The following is a 24,061-nucleotide window of genomic DNA, read 5'->3' on the forward strand; positions in this document are numbered from 1 at the left end:
TTGTTGAACTTAAAGGTCTTCCAGTTCAAATCCTTTATGTTAAAGAAATAAATACAGAAGACAAGAGTTCTTGGCTAAGAAACATACTCCCGGACAAATAGCTGGGGTTAAGTGCAAACCAAGAACTTTAACCTGGGTTTCCCAACTTGCTCTTTAGTTTCCTTCCTATCATTTGCGTGGTTAAAACATTTATTTGCCTATAAAATTCAATTCTACAGCCCCATGAGAGCTTGACAGAGAATTATTTATCTCAGAATATAGGTCAAATGAAGAATACAAAAGAAAAACAGCACAGGTATATGGTTAATATATATCTTACTGGTTACAAAAGAAGAGGCTAACATGGGGCCAAAATCAATAAACAAACTCATGAATTTTCCTTCTGTTCAAGCTTCTCTTCTATTTTTTTTAACTCATTATCTTCATGCTCCTGGAATCAAGCTTCTCTTCCAAAGACTAAATGTTAAGTTGTATTTTACATCCTTTTTTTTTTTTGAGACAAAGTCTCGCTCTGTTGCCTGGGCTAGAGTGCCATGGCATCAGCCTACCTCACAGCAACCTCAAACTCCTGGGCTCAAGCAATCCTCCTGCCTCAGCCTCCCAGAGTGCTGGGACTACAGGCGTGCACCACCACACCCGGCTTATTTTTCTATTTTTAGTAGAGACGGGGTCTCACTCTTGCTCAAGCTGGTCTCTAACTCCTGAGCTCAAGCGATCGTCCCACCTCGGCCTCCCAGAGTGCTAGGATTACAGGCACTTAGCCACTGCGCCTGGCCTATTTGACATCTTAATATGGGTCTTTCTAGTTTGAAATATGCTGTTTGAGTTTAGTGTGAAAAGCAAGATGAATTTCATCTCAGATGTGAAATAGAAATAAATTTATTCACGGTTGTTTTAAATGGAGTGGTATAAAAGATGTACCTTCATGAATAGAAAGGTCCACAAAGGAGTGAAGAGTTTAGTTAATTTTAGAATACAGAGAATGAAATACTAGAAGTTAAAAAGGCCAGAATATTTTATTTCTACTAACATTTCTTCCTTTCTATTGAGCAAATGACATGGTTATATAAAGTGCCTGGGCACAAGCTATTAGAAACTATCAAGTGATGAATTGTTTGGCTGAGCAAGATCAGTTAGACACCTCTACTAACCTTTTAGGCAAAAGAAAGTATGAATAACTTGTTAAATTCACAAAGCAAAAAATTTTTTTTTAAAGGCTAGTCAAGTGCAGTAGTGAGGAGGAGGAAAGAGTTCAATCTGTAACCGACTGTGAACAATCAAGTGAGATAACTCACTACCTTTGGACCAGCCTCACAAAGCAAACTGTATACATTTGACATGGAGACTTCAATTCTTCCAGTGATTTTACGCAGTTTGGTTTAAGTAAGTCGTATAATCAATATACAGGATAAGAACAAGGAGCAGCCCAGCAAAAAAAAAAAGACTATTAAACTAGCTAATATACCAGTACCTAGGTCCCCTTTTCAAACAAACATCCCCTTTATATCAAATTGGGTTTTTTTCCACTTAAATGTAGCTGAAGGTAAAGGATTCTACTTGAGCTATGGAGAAGGAGGCATTTTGAGACCCTAGTCCAAAACACAGGATGGCCTTGCTCTCATTTTTTGCTCTAACAATACTGACATGTCTTATAGTTATTAGCTGAAAACATTCTGTCCTCTCATGACTAGTGCATTTACATGTGCTGTTTTCACTGTTTAGAAAGAACCATTTTCTACTTCTCTGCCTTGCAAATTCCCTTCTATCCAAGACTCAGGTAAGATGCTTCTTTCTCTGTGAAAACTTAAGGTGGCATATGCACCTACTGCACTTCATGGGTACTGCTATTATATAGAACCATCTTGTAGTATTAATTGTTTCTGCAAATCTTTGACTCTACTAGAAGGTGAATTTATTGAGATCAGACCCCATGCCTTATTAGACACAGTACTCCAAGTATCCAGCACATAGTAATTGCTCAAATCCGCTGAATGAATGGATACCTCCTACACAATTTATTCCAAAACCATGGATGCTGTAAGACCTCAACTCCCCAAATACCAGATGATGGGTCATATTAAGGTTTAGAAATAGCACCAGCAGTGCCCCAGGGAAGACGCCCAGAACCTCCTGGGCTATATCTTTGACTTGACTTTTCCTACAGTTTTGACCTTTCAGAATCAGCCCAACGTGCCCCACAGAATTCAGGGCCATTTTAAGTTATTCCTGGCAACTGCTGGTTGGACCCTCTATGCTGCGGTCAAACACTTTAACCCCTCCCTTTGTTGGCCTCTGAGTAGGGTACATATATTAGTCGTAGCAGCCTTCTATCTGGTGACTCTGATGCTCACTTTATTCCTAAATAGTAGTAAATTTTTATGGCTAGAGTAGGCTCACCAAGTTATACTTCACACCATATTTCTTACTAATAACTGCCTTTTCAGTTCATAGAGGAGGTTTGAATTCTTCTATGTATTTTTTGTATCTATGTCCAGCTACAGTAGGCCAGCTAGCTGTAGTTCCGAGAATTAACAGTTGTCTTAAAATCAAGTTTTACTTCCTGTATGTAATGGTACTTAAATGTTTATCTGGAAATTCATCTTTTATTGACTTCTTCCAATATCTCAATGGGGTGAAATAACAGACTTCTTAAGAATAAGGCATGTAAGTGTGTGCAAAATTATGAAGCTGGAAAATGTCAGATCTGAGGCTTATGGGCTTTGCACACACTCTCATAAGCTGATGTCCTTCACATTCGATTCTTCTTGCTCAGCACCTGCTTATTTCTAAAGGCTAGTCTGAAGCATAACCTATTATTGAGCTAAAGCTTACAGCTGTTATTAGATTACCACTATACCATATGCTAGGATCACCTTCTCTTACTCTCTGGTGGAAAGAGTCTGATGAGACACGAATTTTCTATAGCCATGCTGCAGGTAGTGTGAACTGGCATACTCTTTATGAAAAGCAATTTGGCAATATGGATGAAGAGTTCTAAAAATGTTCACTGCCTTTTCAGCCAGTAATTGTACTTTCAAGAATCTGAAGGAGGCCGGGCGTGGTGGCTCACGCCTGTAATCCTAGCACTCTGGGAGGCCGAGGCGGGTGGATCGTTTGAGCTCAGGAGTTCGAGACCAGCCTGAGCAAGAGCGAGACCCCGTTTCTACCAAAAAATAGAAAGAAATTAATTGGACAGCTAAAAATATATAGAAAAAATTAGCCGGGCATGGTGGCGCATGCCTGTAGTCCCAGCTACCTGGGAGGCTGAGGCAGTAGGATCGCTTAAGTCCAGGAGTTTGAGGTTGCTATGAGCTAGGATGACGCCACAGCACTCACTCTAGCCCGGGCAAAAGAGTGAGACTCTGTCTCAAAAAAAAAAAAAAAAAAAAAAAAAAAAAAGAATCTGAAGGAAATCAGAGAGGAAGATAAATATCTATGTATAGAAAAATTCAACACATGATTCTTTTATTATCAAAACATTACAGTGTATAATAAATAATACAAAATATTAAATTATGGTACAGTATATCCATATATTAGAATGTATGTAGACACCTAGGCTGATGATTATGAGGAGTTTTTGAATGAAACAATTTTTAAACTTAATGCTATTTTTTAAAAAAAGGATTCTAAATCATACATCTAGATATGTAAAAAATATATGCATATAAAGATTGGAAAGATTAAATACAAGACTAATAGTTGTATGGTAGAATTATGGTTGAATGTTATTGTCTTCTTTATATTTTCTCTATATCCCCAATTTTCTACAATGGTAATATATTTTTATATTGAGGAGAAAAAAGCTATTTTAAAAACAAAAGATGCACATAAACAGATGAATAGACAAAATGTGGTATACCCATACAATGGAGGATCATTCAGCAATGAAGGGAGTAAAGTTCTGATATACGCTACAACACAGATGAACCTTGAGAACATTATGCTAAGTGAAGTAAGCCAGGCACTAAAGGACAAATACAGCATTATTCTACTTATATGAACTATCTAGAATAGGCAAATCCATAGAATAGAAAATAGATTGGAGGTTACCAGGGGCAAAGGGAGAGGATAACAAGGAGTTATTGTTTAATGGGTAGAGTATCCGGGAAGATGAAAAAGTTCTAGAAAGGGATGGTGGTAATGGTTACACAACACTGTGAACGTAATTAATGCCACTGAACTGCACACTTAAAAATGGTTAAAATGGCAGATTTTGTGGTATATATATTTTACTACAATAAAAAAAATAGTAAAAACCAAAACAAAAAGCTAAAAGAACAGGCTCCTAAGAGAGAAAGTATGGATACTGTGGAAAGACAAGGTGAAAGAGACAGAGTGCTTCCCTTTTACTCTCCTGTACTTAGAGCTGTCCACCTATGGGCACCTGAGGCTCTAGCTGAAGAAGGACCTGTGGGAAGAGTTAATCAATAACTTTAGGTCCTCCTTCTGCACAACTGGTTTAGGAAATGTAAGAACCAGGAAGAATATAAACAGTAAAACTTAAATGTACAATTACAAAATTTACATTCCTGTCCTCAAGCTTTCTCCTGAGCTCCAGTTCCCTATGGCTAACTTCTTGCACAACAATTCCACCTAGGATAATCAGTATCTCTATAATTTAATAGGCTCCAAACAAATTCATCATAGGGAATAAGACTATAAACAATGAATCAACATGGTCCCTGCTGTCAAGACTCTTACAATCTACTGAAAACAGACTATTTGGTTAATAAGTAACCATTGTGCATCAATATGATATGGTAATAAATGTATTATAGCAAAGCAAAATTAAGCTAAAGGCAGTATAAGTACAGAGAAAGGGTTGATTATGCTTGGAACAATAGGGAAGGTTTCAAAGAGACAGAATTACACCCCAAATAACACAGAAACTATCCTCTCAATATAATAATAAAACTCTATGAAGCAATTTGAATAATTAGGGCATCTGAATCAGGGTGCTTTTTTGACACTTTTTACCAAATAAATCAGATAAAATCAATTGTTTCTGAGAAATGGAATAGATCCTATTGTCAATAGATACATATTATCAAGGGAAGAAAGGTGACACCACAGTCATATATTCAACTAGATTACCAAATAATAAGCACATTCAAATATCTTCAAATGTCATAAAACATTTTCAGAAATTTGGTTCTGCATTGTAATCTGAGAGTTTGCCTAAGAAGTCCTTCCAAAAACTTGGTTATTTATTTGACCTTTGTATGAAATAGTCTGACATGCCCCTATCCCTTACTTTTTGACAGTTTTGGATTTCTGTCTTTGGTAACATGTTAAAAAAAAAATCCACATATAATATACTATACTAAATCAATAAACTACTGAATACATAAAAGACCAGAAGCTTGTCTTAATCCAGTCTTTCAGTTTTTAAAGTTTCTGAAGAGGACATAAATTAAGCTTTGGAAGTGAAAAAAAAAAAGTGTCACTAATACTGACAGCCTATAAATTAAGATTAGAACTTTACTTGGCAAAAGTGCATTCAATGAACTTTTGAAACCCACCACTGACTTCCCTGATCCTCACCCACTAATTACTTTCTACTTGTTTTATGTTTTGAAGGTCTAAGCACAGAAAGCACTGTAATATTATTTTTGTTTTACAACTATGACAATGGTGTCTTCTTTTGTCAAAAGTGTTTATCTTAAGCTGCCAAAAACCAGATAGTATATTCCTGAGTTTAGCACTTTGTAACAAGTTTAAAACATCCCAAAGTAAAAATAACAAAATTATAATTAATTGTTTTTTCTTCTATTCTAAGACACACATATTTTCATATCTGTTTCTGAAAGCCATATATATGTTTTCATGTATACATTTAACACAGTAGCTTCTTTTTTTCCCCCTCTCAAGAAGCTTGTTTTTAACCCAAAACTGTTAAAAAAGTAAGCAAGCCAGGTTATATGTATTAATAGTATACTAAATGTTCCTAAACAGAAAACATTTGCAAAGAATTATATAAAGTACAAATATATTGGTTTTCAAAAAATCAATTTTAGAAAGAAGAAAAAAAGTAAAATTCCTCTCCATCTTAGGTTTAAATATTCAGAAATTTTATAGTTGCTACCTTGTGTTGTTAATAACTTTATGTATATTTTCCCTGTACAACTAGTTTGTGAGGGCTGGAAGAGAACGAACATGAGGGTAGAGGAAGGCAGGGAAGCAGCTGGAGTGTACACATGCCTATTATGTAGTATTTATTAATTCTCTGCGTGATGTTTTGTGGGCTAACTCAAAAAGTTAGAATTGTAGTGGCAAGGTCAAAAAAGAACTCACCACACAGTTTAATAAGTGCTATAGTAAAAGTAAATACAGGGCGTTGTGGAGGCACATAGGAAAGGCACCTAACCCTTCTCTGCATAAATGTTGTGGAAGGGTGCTACCAGGAAGGCTTCTGGGAGGAAATAACACCTACATTAAGACCTAAAAAAGGAGGCTGAGCATGTAGTGGCTCATATCTGTAAACCCAGCACTTTGGGAGGCTGAGGCGGGAGGGTCACTTGAGGCCAGGAGTTCAAGACCAGCCTAAGGAACATAGCAAGACCCCATCTCTACAAAAATTAAGAAAAAAAAAATTAGCCAGGCATGGTGGCATGTGCCTGTAGTCCTAGCTACTCAGGAGGCTGAAGTGGGAGAATCACTTGAGCCCAGGAATTCAAGGCTGCAGTGAGCTATGACTGGGCCACTGCACTCCGTCTCAAAGAAACAAAAATAAAAAAACCTGAAAAAAGAGAAACAGCAATGTCTTTGGAAATACTGATGAAGATTTCTTTCAGGGGCGGGGAACCCACAGCCCTGGGGCCACCTGTGGACTTCTGGATCCTTGAGTGCGGCCTTTTGACCAAATCCAAATTTCGCAGAATAAATCCTTTTAATAAAAGAGTTTGTTCCCCACCCCCGGATGAATTCTGCATAGTAGGTGCTCAATAATACAGGATATAAAGCAGGTACACCTCTTAGTTTCACTTTTTTTGGTGTGGGGGTGATGTAGGGAAGGGGCAAGAGGAAAGGAAAAGACCAAGAGTGAGAGTAAGAAAGTATAAATGAAAAAACCAAAAGCAGCATAAATTAATGAATAGTATAAACTGTGTTTTTTTTTTTTCATTTTTTTTTTAAAGACAGAGTGTTGCTGTGTCACCCAGGCCAGAATGCAATAGTGTGATCATGGCTCACTGCAACCTCAAACTTCTGGGCTGAGGCGATCTTACCGCCTCAGCCTCTGAAGTAGCCGGACTACAGGCACGCACCACCACGGCCGGCTAATTTTTTCTGTAGTAGAGACAGGGGTCTCGGTCTTGCTCAGGCTGGTCTTGAACTCCTGAGCTCAAGTAATCCTCCTGCCTTGGCCTCCCAGAGTGCTACAATTACAGGTATGAGCCACCATGCCCAGCCCAAACTCTGGTTTTGACACATCTTAGTTTAAATCTGGAATTCGAGCCCTTACTAGCTATGTAATCTAGGGTAGGTATCTAACTCTTTAAGCCTCAGCTCTCTCATCTGTAACCAAGAGCAACCAACTCAAAGGGATATATTGTGATGCTGAAATGGGATAATACATATTTGTCTAATTGTCTAATTAGTTTCCTTACTAGACTGTAAACTACAAAGGACAGAGGCCATGAATAATATCTTATATACCATTGTATAGTAAGTCCTTGGCAAAATGCTTGGCATACAGTAGATGTTCTATAAGTACCTTATTAAGTACTTTATTATCACAACTTCAGTTACAATACCATGACCACAGCACAGCAGTGTAAGTTTGATTGTATTCTGGAAAGATCGAAGATTATTAATTGGTTCCTTATTTCATTGTAAAACATTTATAAAATTAATGCTACCCTTCCACTAAAAGTTTTACTAATTAATTGTAAGAGCCATAAAGTCTTTTAAATCTGATTAAAAACATCCCCTTAGAGATATTACAATTAAATCTATACTGCAAGGAAGATGTAAATATAATTGTTTGCCTCTCTAAAGAAGTGTTTCTCAACCAAGGGTGATTTTGTCTCCAAGGGATATATGGCAATATCTAGAGACATTTTTTATTATCACAACTAGGGGGTTGCGAGTGGTACTAGCATCTAGAGGGTAGAGGCCAGGGATGCTGCTAAACATCCTACAAGGCACAGGACAGCTCCCATAACAAAGAATTATCTGGTTCAAAACATCAATAGTGCTGAGGTTGGGGGCAAAGGAATTGAAGGGTAGAAAGGTGAACAAAGATATAAAATTGCATAAACATTTACAAGTAGGTTAAGTTTAACATTATCAGATTTCATGTCTATTACTGCAATTTAATTCATTTTTCCAAGTTTTGGATTTTTAAAGAGAGGTTTGAAGGGACTTAAATTTGTTTATTCTAAAATATACCCAAGATTAAGAGAATGATCTCTCTAAAAATTATTTTAGGTCAATGAAAATATATAAAAGATTTCAACAGCTCAGCAAAAAAATAATGTATATAAAGTGATTAATTTCAAGACTTGCAAATGAAATGCTAATCTTTTTTTTTTTTTTTTTTTTTAGAGACAGGGTCTCACTCTGTAGCCCAGGCTGGAGTGCGGTGGTGCAATCGATCATAGTTCACTGTAACCTCAAACTCTTGGGCTCAAGCAATCCTCCCACCTTAGCCTCCAGTGTAGCTGGGACTACAAGTGTGTACCACAAAGTCTGGCTAATTTATTAACTTTTTGTAGAGATAGGATCTTGCTATGTTGCCCAGGCTGGTCTCAAACTACTGGCCTCAAGGGATCCTTCAGCCCTGGCCTCCCAAAGGGCTGGAATTACAGATGTAAGCTATTGTGCCCAGCCAAAGTTCTGATCCTTTATCAGAGTAAGAATGCACAGTCACATCAAGCTGAAAGGAAAAAAGATGCTTGCAACTTACATTTTCTACTATTTGTCAGCACACTGATTTTGAAAGTACGAAGCAGATTTAAATGTGTTAATTTTATTCATTCATATATGGATGATGGAAGGAACATGAGGCAATTTGCCATTTCACTGCCTTTTTTTTGGAACTCTGCTACTTCTTTATTAATGATCCCTACCTCTGTATTATTTCTGATTCAAGTTTTATAGCACATATGAATTAATAACCTATTAAAAACTGTGAGGTGGTGCCACATACGGTAATGCTATAATTAAATTTAACTTATGGCAAAGAAAATGTAAACATTGGTTACTATCAGAAATGGAATCATCAGGCAGAGGTGGATCTAGATGGCAACATCACAAGTAGTTGATGTTATTTTAATTTTCCTTGAGTATCTTTTGGAGTAGTATTAATCGTTGGTCTTATATTTGAGAAAAATAGTATCATCAAATATAATAAACTGACTTAATTAAAAATGACGATAAAAATGTTTCCCATATTTGGTGCTTTGGGGGCAAATAAACTGAAATTATGACCAAACAAAAAAAACTGACTTAAAAAATTTAATCAATAATTTCTGAAAGAGTTCTAATAAGAAATCCAATTCATGTAAAGCTATTGCTAGAGTCTTTTGGCTGCGGTAATAAAGAGGCTTTGTCGAAAGCCGCCCTTATGGTGACAAAAAAAAAAAAAAAAAATTAAAAAAAGTCTACCTTATTTAGGCTAGGGGCAGTGGCTCACACCTGTAATCCCAGCACTTTGGGAGGCTGAGGTAAGAGGATCACTGGAGCCTAGGAGTTCAAGAACAGGCTGGACAACATAGCCAGACCCCATTTCTAAAAAAAAAAAAAAGAAAGAAAGAAAAAAATTAGCTGGGCCTGCTGGCCATGTGCCTATAGTTCTAGCTACTTAGGAGGCTGAGTGAGGATCCCTTGAGCCCAGGAATTCAAGGTTATAGTGAGCTCTGATCAGGCCATTGCACTCCAGCCTGGGCACACAGAATGAGACCCTGTCTCAAAAAAATAAAGTCTACCTTATTTGAAGAAATCTTGGGGTTTACTTCTATGTTATTAGAAAGGTATCTTATTTTTTATGTTAAAATTCAACAGCAGTTACATATAATTTTGTCATACATGCAAATATATGTCTGAAAAGTATAATGAAAATCCTTGACTGCCTACTAAAATTATTTTTTTGACCATCATTCAATTTCATACAAAAAGCAAATTGAACTTTCACAGTCCTTCAAAGACATCTGGATGATAATATCAAAGATTCTAAGGTGATATCTTACATTTGAAAAGTCTAGACAATTACTTGTGCATGTGGTATTTCCCCATATAATTTAACAACTTACAAAGTGATCATACCTCTTCAATACCAGCTATATTATTTACAGCCAGTTTTTTAAGAGAACTCTGAAGCTTCTTGTCATCAGCTGTAGCTGTTCTATGTACCACCTTCTTCTTTCTGCGAGCTGTACCCTGAAAAATAATCAAACAGAAGTATTAGCATGTCTAGCATCTGGCAATTGTAATCATGTCTTCCCATCCATCACAATAATCTAACTAAAACCCATATAAAAAACTGACTAAATATTAATGATTAATAAGACTACTCAGAGGTGGTGATTGTCAGCCTAACCCAGATTCTTGAAGGTCAGTTCTAGCCAATTCTTATTCTTATCCATTATCTAGCCTTTATCACTTAAACACAAAACACTGCTTACTAATAAAACACAATTTATAACTTCAAGACAAGTTAGTGTACTTTGTAACAATTTTCAAACATTATATGGAATGTTTTCTTATAGTACCTACCACCCAATAAACTCTAAAGATATTCTGAGATTTTGGGAACTATGATATAATTGAGAAGTAAATGCCTACGGTGTGAGTGCTCTAGAGTCCAAGAATCCAGGAAAGAAAAATATCAAGTTCTTATTTCAAGGAGCATATCTTATAGTCAGAGGAAAGAGTCAATAAACATATAAACAAATTAGATAATTTCAAATGGGATAAATACTATTAAGAAAACAAAAACAGAGCACAGTAAGCAACTGGTTAGGAGTAAAGCACTACTTTATTAGAATGTCCAGGGAAGGCCCCTCTGAAAAGGTGACATATAATGAGTTGAGACCCACAACCAGGGGAAGAGTGATCCAAACAGAATAAAACAAGATTGAACTTGTCTTTTCTAGAGACAGAAAATGGGCCAGTATGGCTAGAGAAGAGTGAACAATGGGAAAGGAGGAAAATGGAATCAGAAAGATAGGCAAGGGCCAGATCATGTAGCCTAGAATGCCATGGACAGGAGCTGGATTTTATTCTACTTGCAATAAGAAGCAATTGAAAGGTTTTAAGCATAGGAGTGACTTGATTTGATTTATTTATGACTGAGGTTGCTGTGTGGAAAATGCAGTCCTGTGAGAGATGAGGGCTATGGCACCGGAGATGGTGAGGGGTCAGGTCAGATTCTTATAAGAGACAACATGACTTACTGACAAATTAAATGTGGGATATGAGGAAAAAGGAACCTAGGATGATGTTTAGAATTTTGGCCTAAGCAAATTGGTTGAAAATTATACTATTTACTGAGATTGAAAAAGTTCATTTCTAAACTGGTACTTTGAAACTCTAAATATATATTTTTTCCATTGAAAAACTATTTAAAATAATGGATTAAATTCCTGGACCAATTTATACAAATGTAACCTAAAGCAGAGCTGAAAACTACCAAAAGCAGCCTAAGTCCTAAATCTTTCTGAAACTGGTAGCAGTAAGGAGAAAGGAATGGTGGTTTCAATCTCTAGGTAGCTCCTGCAGTAGTACTGAGGGAATTAGCTTTATAGAAGGGAGGCAGGGGTTTTAATCTTAGAAACTCTGGGGAGTGGAGGAAGAGAGCTCTGGCAGCAAAGGCTGTGCTGACATCCAGTTGCTGAAGTATAACTATTTGCATAGATGGTTATTTATTTGTGAAGCATTCCTGACTTGGATAGCTCAGTTGCTTGCGAGATACCTCAACGCAAATGATCCTCAAGCGCCTCAAATTCAACATGTCTGAAAGTTTATCAGCCCACCAATCTATTCTTTCTGTATTTCCTAAGCTTTGTAGCTGGTGGTACCAGAAATCTGGGGGTCATCCCAGACTCTTCTCCATGCTCTTCACCCTCCATACCCCATCAGTCATTAAACCGTGTCAATCTCAACCCCTAAATTTGTGTCCCACGTAATAGAGCAATAGCCTCTCAATTGTTCTCTATGCCAAATTTCTACTTCATTCCATTTTCCACAATGCCAGCAGTTACCTTTCTAAAATGGCTGTCATTTCCTTCTTAAAATCATTCAATAGCTGTCCACTGCCTATGCCTATAGGATAAAATCCCAAGCTCTTTAGTATGGCATATAAAACTATGATGGAATCCCAGACTACCTGGTTGTTTCATTTCCTGCCATTCTCTATCCATTATGTACTCTAAACTCTAGCTGTAGCAAACTAAAACAAGCCATCCCATTACGTACTGTGTTATCTCAGCACCCTGTGTGCATTTGCATGTATGGGAATGACAATCTCCTTTTCATCCTACCTCCACTAACTCTCTCACCTGTCTGCCTAGTGATAAATTCTTGTTTATCCTTTAAATAAAACCTCAGTGATGACTTCCTTGTCTTCCCTAGGCAAGAACACTTTGTACTTCATTATAACAATCACTATTCTGCATTGTAATTGTGAGCATGTCTCTCTTCCAAGTGGAGCTGTGTCAAGAGCAGGAAACCTTGACTTGTGCTCAATAAACACCTAAATGGAACACACCAACCACTGGTTTAAAATATGTAATAGTGATGTGCTGCATCAAGCTCTTCCAGGTATATTCTATGGTTCTTGAATATCCCTAGTTTTTGCATTGGTACATTACATCACACTTGATGCTACAATGTGACTACTGTGGTTACATGAGTGGGTTAATATGACTCCAGAGTCATATAACTGTATCACTATGAAAGAATGAGAAAGTACTAGTTACTTCTTCCCTTCTTCCTCTCGTGCCTGGGGCTATGGTTATCATCACTATAAATGATACAGTGGGGTGTGCTATGTAAAGTAGTGTCCTACCCATCCCTACCCCAGGTCTGAGGTAAGGACTATTTTGTCTTTCCCTTTTGCGAAGATTGTACTGGGCAGAGATAATAGAATATTCTCCTTGAGCCCTCGGCCACAGCTAAAGGGAATCAAAGATTTTTGGTGTTCAGAACTAGCTCTTCCTTAGGCTTTAAAGTACATGGAATAAGAAATTTCATGTGCATATTCACCAACACGGTAGGAATTTGCGAGGAAAACCTGGCAATGAACAAAACATACAAACAGCTTGAGCATCTCCAGTTAAACCTCTTATAAACCTAACTGCACAAGTACATATATCCAATCAAGAATAGGTAACCCTAACATTTGGTATGCCCTGCAGGCGAGTCTAACATAATAATAGCTATCATTCATTAAGCATCCTACTTTGTGCCAGACACCATGTTAGGCATTTTATAAACATTACCCTAATCTTCAGAAGCATCTTATATAGGATTATTTCTCTTTCGCAGATGGAATGGAAGCTTAACAAGGGTGGGTAACTTGTTTATGTCGCATAACTAGCAGATGTTAAGAGTTAGGACTCAAACAAAGGTGGCTATTTCCATTGCACCATCAGAGAGAAAAGTTTTCTATTTACCTATTTTAGGTCTGGACAAGTTATTTTCAAATTGGAATGTGGTTTGATTTTGATTATTGAAAAGATCTTATATTTTCAAAGACCACAAATCCAAAATTATACTATCTGGTAATCATACATTCTCCTATCAATTTTTCTTATGCCACACTCACCTTGCCCCCTATCCGGACCTGAGCCTGAAGTTTGGCTAACTTTTCTTGATTCATGCTGTTGGTAAATCTAGGGGGGGAAAAATAGATTTGTTAAAGTCACTGTTTTACCAAAATTAAAAAACTGTTTATGCAAACAGTACCTTCTGGTTCGCTGAGCTTGCAGTATGCATCAACATCACGATCATATTAATACTGCCTATATTCTTAATAAATATTAATAACTTGTTCTAGCTTCATAAACCAGATATTTAAAAAATCAAAATTAAATTATCACAAGGGAGTCAAATATACAAATGGAAAATAGAATGGGATTCAAAGTCACCTATTTGAAGATCCCTCCTTAAAAGATAATTCAGTCCTTTGGCATTCGGTTAAACCTAACCAATTATGAAATCACTGTAGTCAAGCCAGTTTTTTCCTCCAAAGATTTTTACAGCAGAGAGCTGTTACCAAATGTTATTAGCAAAATATTCAAGTAGATTTTTTTCTCCCAAATCACATTCTGTATTTCTTATAAACCATAAAGATAACAAAAAGAAAAAAAAACTGAACAAAAAAGAAATTCAACAATAGGCTGTCTAGCTGTCAAGATACCAGGTAGTCACGTCCTCTATTCAAGGTCAGATGGTATGTTAATGTTGGGGAAAGAGAACCAGATTTCCAGACATTCGGCGCTTCTGCAGTATTCAGTTCATATGATACCTTGCACTGATATAGTATGTAACACTCTCCAAGATATTCTTGCATACAGGAAAAAATGCTTCCTTGCACAATTTAACAAAAACATATGTCTGCTACATTAATACTAAATTGGGAGGGAGGGGGAGACTTAAAATAAGCTTTTTAAAGCTAATCTCGATTTTGAAGACTCGAACATTATAAAATCATGAATCCTAGTCTGGTCAGTGATATTCCTAAGGGAAAAAAGTTCTTAAGTTTAGAATGGGTTATTACATTTTGCACTATATAAACAAATAAAAGCCAACTTAAAAGACTTGTTTTACTTGTTCTGTGGATCAACAAATCATTACTGAGAAGTGAGGGAGGGAATAATTGGCTATCAAACGTTCTCTGGCCAATTCTCTAACCCATGTATAATCATCATTCAGATAAAAAATATTTTCTTCATTTGAAAGATGAAAAAAATAAGAATCAAAGACTATATAATTACTAACCATTTTGTGCTCTGATGCTGTACTCAGGCACTAATCTGTATATACCTCTTCTTTAAGCTAAATAAAGTCAATTCTCAAATAACATTTAGAATTTATGATTCCTCACTCTTTGCTCAGCACTATATCACAATGCTCAAGTAGCTAAAAACTCTTATAGGAGGAAGTGTGTTTAGAGTCCAAAACAAGAAGTCTTAGGTGTGTGCCAATCTTAGCTCCGCCACAGACTTAAATTTGCTGATGTAAATCCCAATCTCTATACTCAAATATCCACAGAAAAGGATCAATATTCACTTTTCTCAAAGGAATGTGGCCATAAAGGTGTAGTGAATTAACAAAGAGCTTAAGGATCTCCTGTCATAGAGGTGGGGGGGAGGGGAGAGTTTAAGGAATTTCTTACAAAAAAGGGGCTAAGAGGGATAAGTGAAAATATATTAGACACAGGGAGCAGAGCCCCTTTGGGACTCTTCTGCATTTTGAAGTAACATTCCCCAAGAGAAGAGATGGAGATTGAGAAGTCAAGACATAAAGAGTCCTGACTTGTTTGAACCAAAAGCAAGAATAAAATTAATTCTTTAAATCAATGCGTAGATGAAAGAACAGATTCCATTCCAGGTGTTCAGGACAACAGAATTGAGAAATCTTGTTCCCAAGGAGTATCTCAGAGAACAAGGATTTTAGGGAGGTTGGTAGCTTAAGGTAGTAGGGGAGGAGGAAGGGTGGTCTTTTCTCTGTTAGCAAGTTGGGGTGTGTGGAATTCAAGTAGTAAAGAGGATTGGACTCAGTCTACGAGAGAAGAGAGGTCAAGCTCAGGATCTGGAGTAGACCTCAAAGATCACTTGGTTTAATTCTCTATTCCTCAATTGACCTTTACTTTATTGTACCCATCAATCGTGTCTTGTATGTGAGGCCGTATCAATATTCACTAGCAGAAGGGTATAAATTATAAACAAAACAGTCATCTCTCTCCCAATTTAATAAATTAGGAAATGAGGGCCCAGAAGGGAGAAGTCCTTTTCTAAGCTCAAAAGGGAGAAGTAACTTCCTAAAGCCACATGATTACCGAGTTCTTCACTGGGGAGCCAAGGATCTTTTGGCGCTCTTCTCAAGGACTCAAGAAAGGGTGTAAATAATGAAGTTCATCTACATTTATTGAGTGCCTAAATTACAAGCATTGTAGTGGGCACTTTTACATCCATCATGTTTATTTACACAGAGCCAAAAGTAATTTCAACCTTTAGTCCCGACTTTGTATTTTATGCAGGGTTTCTCTAAGACAAGCACAGGCTTAGGCATCAGAAAGACCACTTAAGGCTTCGGAAAGATTTTACTCTCTGAACTTGTATTACTCCTGCATTAGGAAAGGTTTAACACCACATACTTCATAGAGTTGTTCTGAGGGTTAAATTATATTAGAGCATAGCTCACAGAAGATACTCAATAAATGGTAACTATTGTTACCACTCCCGAGGGAACAGCTATGATAAAGTGAAAGAACGTGGGAACGGAAGTTGAAACCGCCATTCACTAGCTGTGCAACACTGTGCCTGTCGGTCAAACATCGGGCAGTGTGAGGGAGTTTGGAAGTCAGTATCTCAAAACGGAGGCAGACTTGTAAACAAATACTGCCATTACAAGGTGAAGAGCGCTGCAACGGAGTTCGGTTAGCAGAGCTTGGGGTGCTAATCTCGGTTTCCCTATCTGTAGACCGCGAGGATCAAATGCGATGACAACAGATAGGCTCTATTAAAGCTCAAAGCTGACGACACTGCTGTGAGTAATGGGACAGTGGAGGGGCGCCCACCGCCTCCTGCGACCGGATGCGGGCGGCAACAGCACGGACCCGCTCGCCCACACAGGGGGCGGTGGTGCTGGGGACCTTCCCTCAGGTGCCGACCCCCAGCTGCGCCGCCGGTAACCGACAGGCCAAGCCAGCCGCCTCCGCCCCCACTCGCCGCGCCACGGCGGAAGTGGCAGCCCGAGCGGTTGGCAGGTGTTGGAAGAAGAGGGCGGGGGGAGACCGTGCGCAGTGGCCTATGGCCGTGGAGTGGCGGGACCGCCGGGGGTCTCACCTGAAGCAGGGAGGGTCCTCCAACACCAGCACGCGGCAAGAGCAAGATGGCTGCCTCAGACTAGACAGAGAAAGACGACGGCGGCGGCAGCAGCGGCGGGAGCAGGGCGCACGTGACATAGCCGGCCCCGCCTCTCCCTTTCGGAGTGGCCTATCCCGGGAGCGCATACTCGAACTACAAAACCCACGGTGCTCTGCGCATCCCACTATCTCTATTGACGGCAGGTGCAGGTGGCCGCGCTGCATCCTGGAGCTTGCAGTCTCCCGAGCGTTCCATTGTGTCTGTGCCTATAACTTGTAGGGAACCTAATAAAAGGGCAGTGTGTTTTTGTTAGGTGTGTGCTTTTGTTCGGATGCGTTTTCACTGTGCACAGTACGCACTACAGGACTGAACTAGTACCGGGAGGAAAGACAGGAAATTTTGGCCTGTTATGCAGGAGAGGGGAAAAAAATGGGAAGAAATACTTAACCCAACCAAAAAAATAGATTTAACCAGAAGCAGCTTTACACGTTAAATGTCTGCAGTGACTTATGTCCTGGTGTCTTAAATCCACATAGGTCAGTTTTGAAATAAGAGGCCTCAAGTTAGATTTTCTCGGAGCTTGCATCAGTTGGTTGCATCATCCCTGAGTGGAAATACTGCGGTTGCAAAGAAAAATAAGGTCCTGCGCTTCTTCTCCAGTGGGAAAGGGCGTGCCTCTAAGGCACAAGACCAAGCACCGCAGATCAGGTTTGCCAGGTTTCTTCGCAAACCAGAGCAGGAACCTAACAATTAAATCCAGTTGTGCAGTCTTTTTTAACTGTGGAGGGGTAAGGAGAATCCGACCAACGGGTAACCCGCCCTCTGTTGCGAGCGGCTGACCTCACCAATCAATAATTTGTATTTGAATATTAAGAGCAAGAGCAGCGGTTCTTGGGGGGAGGGGCTGGACTGGGTGGCGGAGGCCGCCAGCAACGGTTTTCTCGAACCTTTCCCCCGCCCCCACTGTCTTGGCCCACCTTTTCCTGCTTATTCCCGGGACCTGGACGTCCAGAATTGGAGAAAAGCAACTCACGCTCGAGAGCAACTCCTGGAACCCTTCTACGTGATCTGCACCTTTAAACTCACTCCCTCCCAAGCCGGACCCTGGAGGCACCACCCACATCCGTCTAACATCACTTCCTTCAGAGTTTGGGGGAAAAAAAAAAATCTGGGAACGCGAGGGGTTGGGTTCAGCCGCGCTTGGGGAGCTGTACGGACCTTCTGCTAGGACTCCGGCCCTGTGTCCGCTCAGCCCAGTGGCCCCGCGCACCTACTACAATGGAGCTCCAGCCCCGTCTCGGGGCCACCTGTTTGCTGGGCTTCAGTTTCCTGCTCCTCGTCATCTCTTCTGATGGACATAGTGGGCTTGGAAAGGGTCAGACCGCGTTCTTATCTTAATCTTTACTGTTCCTGGGCCCTAGCCCAGTATAACCCTCTTCGTGCCCTAACACCGTTCCCCTCCGGTTCTATCTCTTGGGCCACTCCAGATTTCTTTTTATCTTCCCCAATCGCTCCTGGATTTTGAAGATTTCTTGGGATACGGAGTACCGGGTCTGGCGAATGTTAAAAAGGGGGAAGTTGGCCGGGCGCGGTGGCTCACGCCTGTAATCTTAGCACTCTGGGAGGCCAAGGGGGGAGGATCGCTTGAGCTCAGGAGCTCGAGACCAGCCTGAGCAAGAGCGAGACCCTGTCTCTACTAAAAATAGAAAAAATTAGTGGGGCGTGGTGGCACGCGCCTGCAGCTACTCGGGAGACTGAGGCAGGAGGATTGCTTGAGCCCAGGAGCTTGAGGTTGCTGTGAGCTAGGCTAATGCCAGGGCACTCTACCCCGGGTGACAGAGCAAGACTCTGTCTCAAAAAAAAAAAAAAGGGTGGGGGAGGAGTTGTACTTAAGACCTCTTTAAATTATTGATTGAGTTGGGGGAAGGAATGGCCTGTAAATTAGGAAAAACATGTTTAAGAGCCCAGCATAGTGCCTAGCACGTGGTAATAGGTCCTCAGGAACGGTCACCTTCTCTCCTGGGAGAAGACCAGCATTTGCAGAGACTCCTGCTCTGAGTCTGAAGGTTCCTCACCTCTTCCTTGAAGAGTTAGGTTACTGTCCCCTCCTTGCCCTTGGGAAACAGCAGCTGCATCCCCTGGAGAAGTGTCTGGTGTATGACAAATGGCCAGATAGAGGGCAGAAGGTCTGCTATTAGAGTGTCTCCAACAATTATCCTTGCTGTGGTTCAGCCAGTGTGTCTGAAAAACTGAAGCTTTTTTCGAGGAGTGAGGGATCAGTGGATCTGGGTCAGAATGTGTGACCCCTTACTCCATCCATTACCTGCATCTTCATTTTAAGCACTAACACCTTTCTCCTCACCAGCTCTTTGTTAGCTGAAAGTTGGATTGTTTGTCTGTGAACTCAGAATTTGTGCTTTTCTAAGTAGTTGAGTTGTAGCATGGATCCCAATCTCCCATTTTTTTTTTTTTTACCGACTTTACTATAGAATGATTCTGCTGTAGTCCTGCTGTTTTTAATTGTTTTCTCTTATCCTCCCTATTTACACCTATGAGATTGGGTGGACATTCAGTGTGCCCGAATGCAATCACTCCTTCATTCAGTAAATAATTTTGATTACCTATCATATTTCAGGCACTATCCTAGGCACTAGGGATATAGCTATGACCAGGACAGGACAAGGTTCCTGCTCTCATGGAGTTTATATTCAAGTCAGAGAGAGAGTGAACTTATGAACAAATTAATAAAGATGACAGTTTCAGTGAGGGATAAGTACTGGGAAGAAAACAAGACTGTGATGGAATAGGAAGTAGAAAGGCTGGGGAGGATGAGGGAGCTGGCATCATTTTAATTTAATTTAATTTTTTTTTTTTTTTTTTGTAGAGATAGGGTCCTGCTATGTTGCTCAGGCTGGGCTTGAACTCCTGGCGACAGGCAATCCTCTTGCCTTGATCTCCTAAAATGTTAGGATTACAGATGTGAACCCACACCTGGCCTAGAATGTTTTAAATACTGACAATCCCATTTTAAAACAGACTACTGTGTACTTAGAGTAAAATTGCAAGTACTAAGGTTTCAGTACAGAAGAGTACAGTGTTAGGAATGTGGTTTTAGATCTGAGTTTTAATTTGTTCTGCTACTGACCACCTAAGTAGCTTGGGACAAAGTTTCTTAACCTCTCAAAGCCTCAGTTCCTCATCTGCAAAATGGGCATAATAATAACTACCTCAAACACTCAACAAATAATTTACTCTGTTCCAGTTATAGTGTTAGATGTAGGCAATACCTTGGAGTCAGGTATTTAATATATTTATTCCTTGTTAGACGTTAAGTTCTGTGTGGTTTTTCCAGTTATATTACTGTGTAATAAACCACCCCAAAATCCAGTGGCATGAAAAAATCATTTTATTTTGCTCATGATTCTGTGGGTCAGGAATTTGAACAAGGCACAGTGGAAAGGCTTGTCTCTATTCTATGATGTCTGGGGCTTTAGCTCAGTTAGTTACCGCTCCATGTGATCTTTCTACAGGGGCTACTTTGAGCTCCTTCATAGTTGGGCAGCTAGATTCCAAGAGTGAATGGCATAAGAAAACAAGGTGCACAGCATTTTTATCATCTAGCCTTACAAGTCACATAGCATCACTTGTGCTGAGCTGTGTAGGGGCAGGTTCAAGGGGAAGGACATTAAAACCCCTGCCCCCAATTGGAGGTATGTTGAAGTCACGTTGTAAGAAGAGCATGTCTGCCACAGGGATCCAGTATCATTTCTGTCTTGTTTATGCTCAGGAATATTTGTTGAAAGAAGAAATGAATGATAAACATGATCGTTGTGATCCTTGTCTTTTTCCAGCCTACAGTCTGGTGAGATATCAAGACAAGTATATAGGCAATTACATGACAGTGCGATATGTACTTTAAGTAGAGGAATACCGGGTAACTGTAGGAACACATTGTAGAAGGGCAACTTAGGGCAGGGGAACGGGGTTGTGAGGATTCAATGAAAAAACAAAAGGTACTTAATTGCCTGTGTCCCATTAGAGGCAAAGAAAAAAAATAATATTGTGTCACACTTAGAAAATATTTAGTAAATGTTAACTGATATTATTTTTTCCCATGGAGAAATATTTAATTATTTCTGAAGGGAATTAATAATATTTCAAACTTTTATGTGTCTCTTCGGTATAGACTCTTAGAAAATAGATTATACCCTAACCACCTACCTCCCAAAAAAGTGCTACCCAAGGCAGTGGTTCTCGAAAATCTTTTTTTTTGGGACAGAGTCTCGCTCTGTCTAGAGTGCCATTGCATTAGCTTAGCTCACAGCAACCTCAAACTCCTGGGCTTAAGTGATCCTCCTGCCTCAGCCTCTCCAAGTAGCTGGGACTACAGGTACACACTACAACGCCTGGCTAATTTTTGTGTTATTAGTAGAGATGGGGTGTCACTCATGCTCAGGCTGGTCTTGAACTCCTGACCTCAAGTGATCCTCCTGCCTCGGCCTCCCAGAGTGCTAGGATTACAGCTGTGAGCTACCACACCGGGCCCTGAAAATCTTGATGAGAGGGATTTCTTCCCAGATGTTTAAGTAGCTCTGGCTCTTTCCAGAAGATGGCCTGGTGGTTTGCAGAGAAGGGAGACTGAATGATCCCCACTGGTTTCATTAAGATGAGGAAGCACAGTGTTAATGGAGTATGCAGTAAATATTAATAGAAATTAGGAGGCCTGGATTTTAATCCTGTTCAGGCCATTTAGCCAGCTCTGGTCCTCCATGGTGACCATTTATTAAATGACAAAGTTGGACTAGAAATGATTCCTAAGAGTCCTTCTAGCTCCAACACTCTAGAGTTCTAAAATAATTTCATTGTACTCCATGGGCTAAAAATTTGGAACACATCACCTTTGGGGAGAGGTGTAATGAGCAACATTTACTGTACATTTACTATCTTCCAAGTGCTGTTATGTGCATTTTTCATGTATTGACTGGCTTAATCCTCATAATAACCCTATGAGATGGCTAACATTTTTATCATTATCTCCATTTCACAAATGAAGAACCTAAAATGAGGCACAGGAGTCACACAGCTAACAAGCAAGTAGACTAGCTGGAATACAGATCCCAGAGCCAGTCCCTTTAAACAGTAAACCACTCTGGCCTCTAAGTGCAGAAACTCCTCTGAAAAGTTTAAAGGAGAAATTAGAAAGCTGTCAGTAGGGGCAGTTCATGTGCTCTCCTGCCTGAAACAGAAATGGATGATTCTGTCAAGTCTCTGGAGTAAAAATTTAGCATTAACATGGATGAAGTATTTACCTTAATATTTACCTTCCATACAATGTCCTATTCACATTCACAACAACCCTATGGGATAGATATTTTTGTTAGCCATATTTTGCATTTGTGAAAACTAAGTGGCTGAACAAGGATTCCAATTTGGATCTGTTTGACTAAGACAAAGATTATTTAGCCATTATATTATTCTACCTGTCAGGTACAGTGTTCCCTGTTTTAGAGGCTTGGTTGCCAGCTCTGACACTTGACCTTTCATTATTTAGGTTTTGTGAGCTGGGAGGAGGTGGATAATACTTTTCTGATGTCCTTACACTCATTAAAACTATTTTCAAATGAAGCTTGGAAATTATTATTATTATTATTATTATTATTTTCTGAGATAGAGTCTTGCTCTGTCACCCCAGGTAGAGTGCAGTGGCGTCACCATAGCTCACTGCAACCTCAAACTCCTGGGCTCAAGCGATCCTCCTGCCTCAGCCTCCTGAGTAGCTGCGACTAGTAGGGACGGGGTCTCGATCTTGCTACTGACCTCAAGCAATCCTCCTGCCTCCCAGAGTGCTAGGATTATTAGGCGTGAGCCACCATGCCCAGGCTGGAAATTTGGATGTAAATACTGTGTTGAGAAATGGTTGCTTTTCCTTTTTTTTTTTTAATTAATGTTTTAGGGAAAGAGCTACTGATGTAAGAGACTTTAGTTTACAGATAACTGGCGTAAATCAAGTGGCTTTGCAGGTGACACTTTAGGAAACTAGACCATCTTCAGATTTCCATGTTGCATGGGTATGAGTATGGGTGGTGCTGGGGATTCGATGATTTTAGTAACAAGGTAAAAACTGTACCTTTTTAAATTCTTTTTGAAAGGGAAACAAAAGGACCCAAGTTTCCAGGTCTTAAGTTAGGGTTCTCATTCTGCTTTGGTGAAGCTGCATTTATGCATTTAATCTTTGCTAGAGAGACAGTAAAATGTAGTGATTGGTTCTAACTACGGATCCTCGAACCCAACCACCTAGATTCTAGTTTCAGCTCTGCCACTTACTAGTAATGTAACCTTGGGAAGGCTATTTAACTTCAACTTCCTTATCTATAAAAAAGTGATAATTAGAGTTTCTACCTCATAAGGTTATTGTGGGGATAAAATAAGCTAATACATCTAAAGCATTAAAAAATGTACCTGGCACATAGTAAATGTCATATAAGTGTTAGTCATTATTAATATTTTTATCATTATAATATTTTAATATTACATAAAGTAAGCACTCAAATGGTGGTGATTATTACTATTATGAAAAATTCTAGTGTACTTTTTAATATGAATTCTCAAAGAAATTTTGTGCATGCAGTGGGCTGTATTATACCTCTAGACTTACTCTTAGGGGTATTGCAGTAGAACAGCTTGGGAAGTGTTGGGGTACTGGAAAAGCATGCTAATGAGGAGTCAGGAGACTTAGATTTTGGCTGTGGTTTCTTTTGGGGTATGGATAACTGCTTCTCTTTTCTAGGCCTCAGTAAATGTAAGAGCTGACTAATTGATCTCTAGGGTTGTGACTCTTTAAATTTATTAAAGTTAAGTAAAATTAAAAACTGAGCTCCTCAGTTGGATTAGCCACATTTCAAGTGCTCAGTAGCCACATGTAGCTAGTGGCTACCACAGGTAGAACATTTCCATTGTTGCAGTAAGTTCTATTGAACAGTGCTACTGTATTGTCTCTATTAGCAATAACCTCCTATGAGTGTAAG

General features: G+C 39.4%; 2 protein-coding genes across 2 annotated transcripts in view; one reads left to right on the forward strand and one right to left on the reverse strand.

Annotated features, from left to right (window-relative positions):
* The window catches only part of BTF3L4 (basic transcription factor 3-like 4), a 27,028-nt gene extending 9,877 nt beyond the window's left edge, over window positions 1-17,151 (reverse strand). Inside the window, exons 1-3 of the mRNA XM_012639460.1 lie at window positions 17,016-17,151; window positions 13,772-13,838; window positions 10,270-10,383 (exon numbers count right to left, since the gene is read on the reverse strand). Of these exons, the coding sequence (XP_012494914.1) occupies window positions 10,270-10,383; window positions 13,772-13,838; window positions 17,016-17,134 (300 nt within the window). The 5' untranslated portion in view covers window positions 17,135-17,151. The remainder of the gene's footprint in view (window positions 1-10,269; window positions 10,384-13,771; window positions 13,839-17,015) is intronic.
* A 918-nt stretch (window positions 17,152-18,069) lies between these two features.
* TXNDC12 (thioredoxin domain containing 12 (endoplasmic reticulum)) overlaps window positions 18,070-24,061 on the forward strand; it is a 27,617-nt gene continuing 21,625 nt past the window's right edge. Inside the window, exon 1 of the mRNA XM_012639467.1 lies at window positions 18,070-18,411. Coding sequence (XP_012494921.1) covers window positions 18,315-18,411 — 97 coding nt within the window. The 5' untranslated portion in view covers window positions 18,070-18,314. The remainder of the gene's footprint in view (window positions 18,412-24,061) is intronic.

Source organism: Propithecus coquereli, unplaced genomic scaffold (assembly GCF_000956105.1).
Source record: "Propithecus coquereli isolate 6110/MARCELLA unplaced genomic scaffold, Pcoq_1.0 Scaffold14, whole genome shotgun sequence".
Lineage (NCBI taxonomy): Eukaryota > Metazoa > Chordata > Mammalia > Primates > Indriidae > Propithecus > Propithecus coquereli.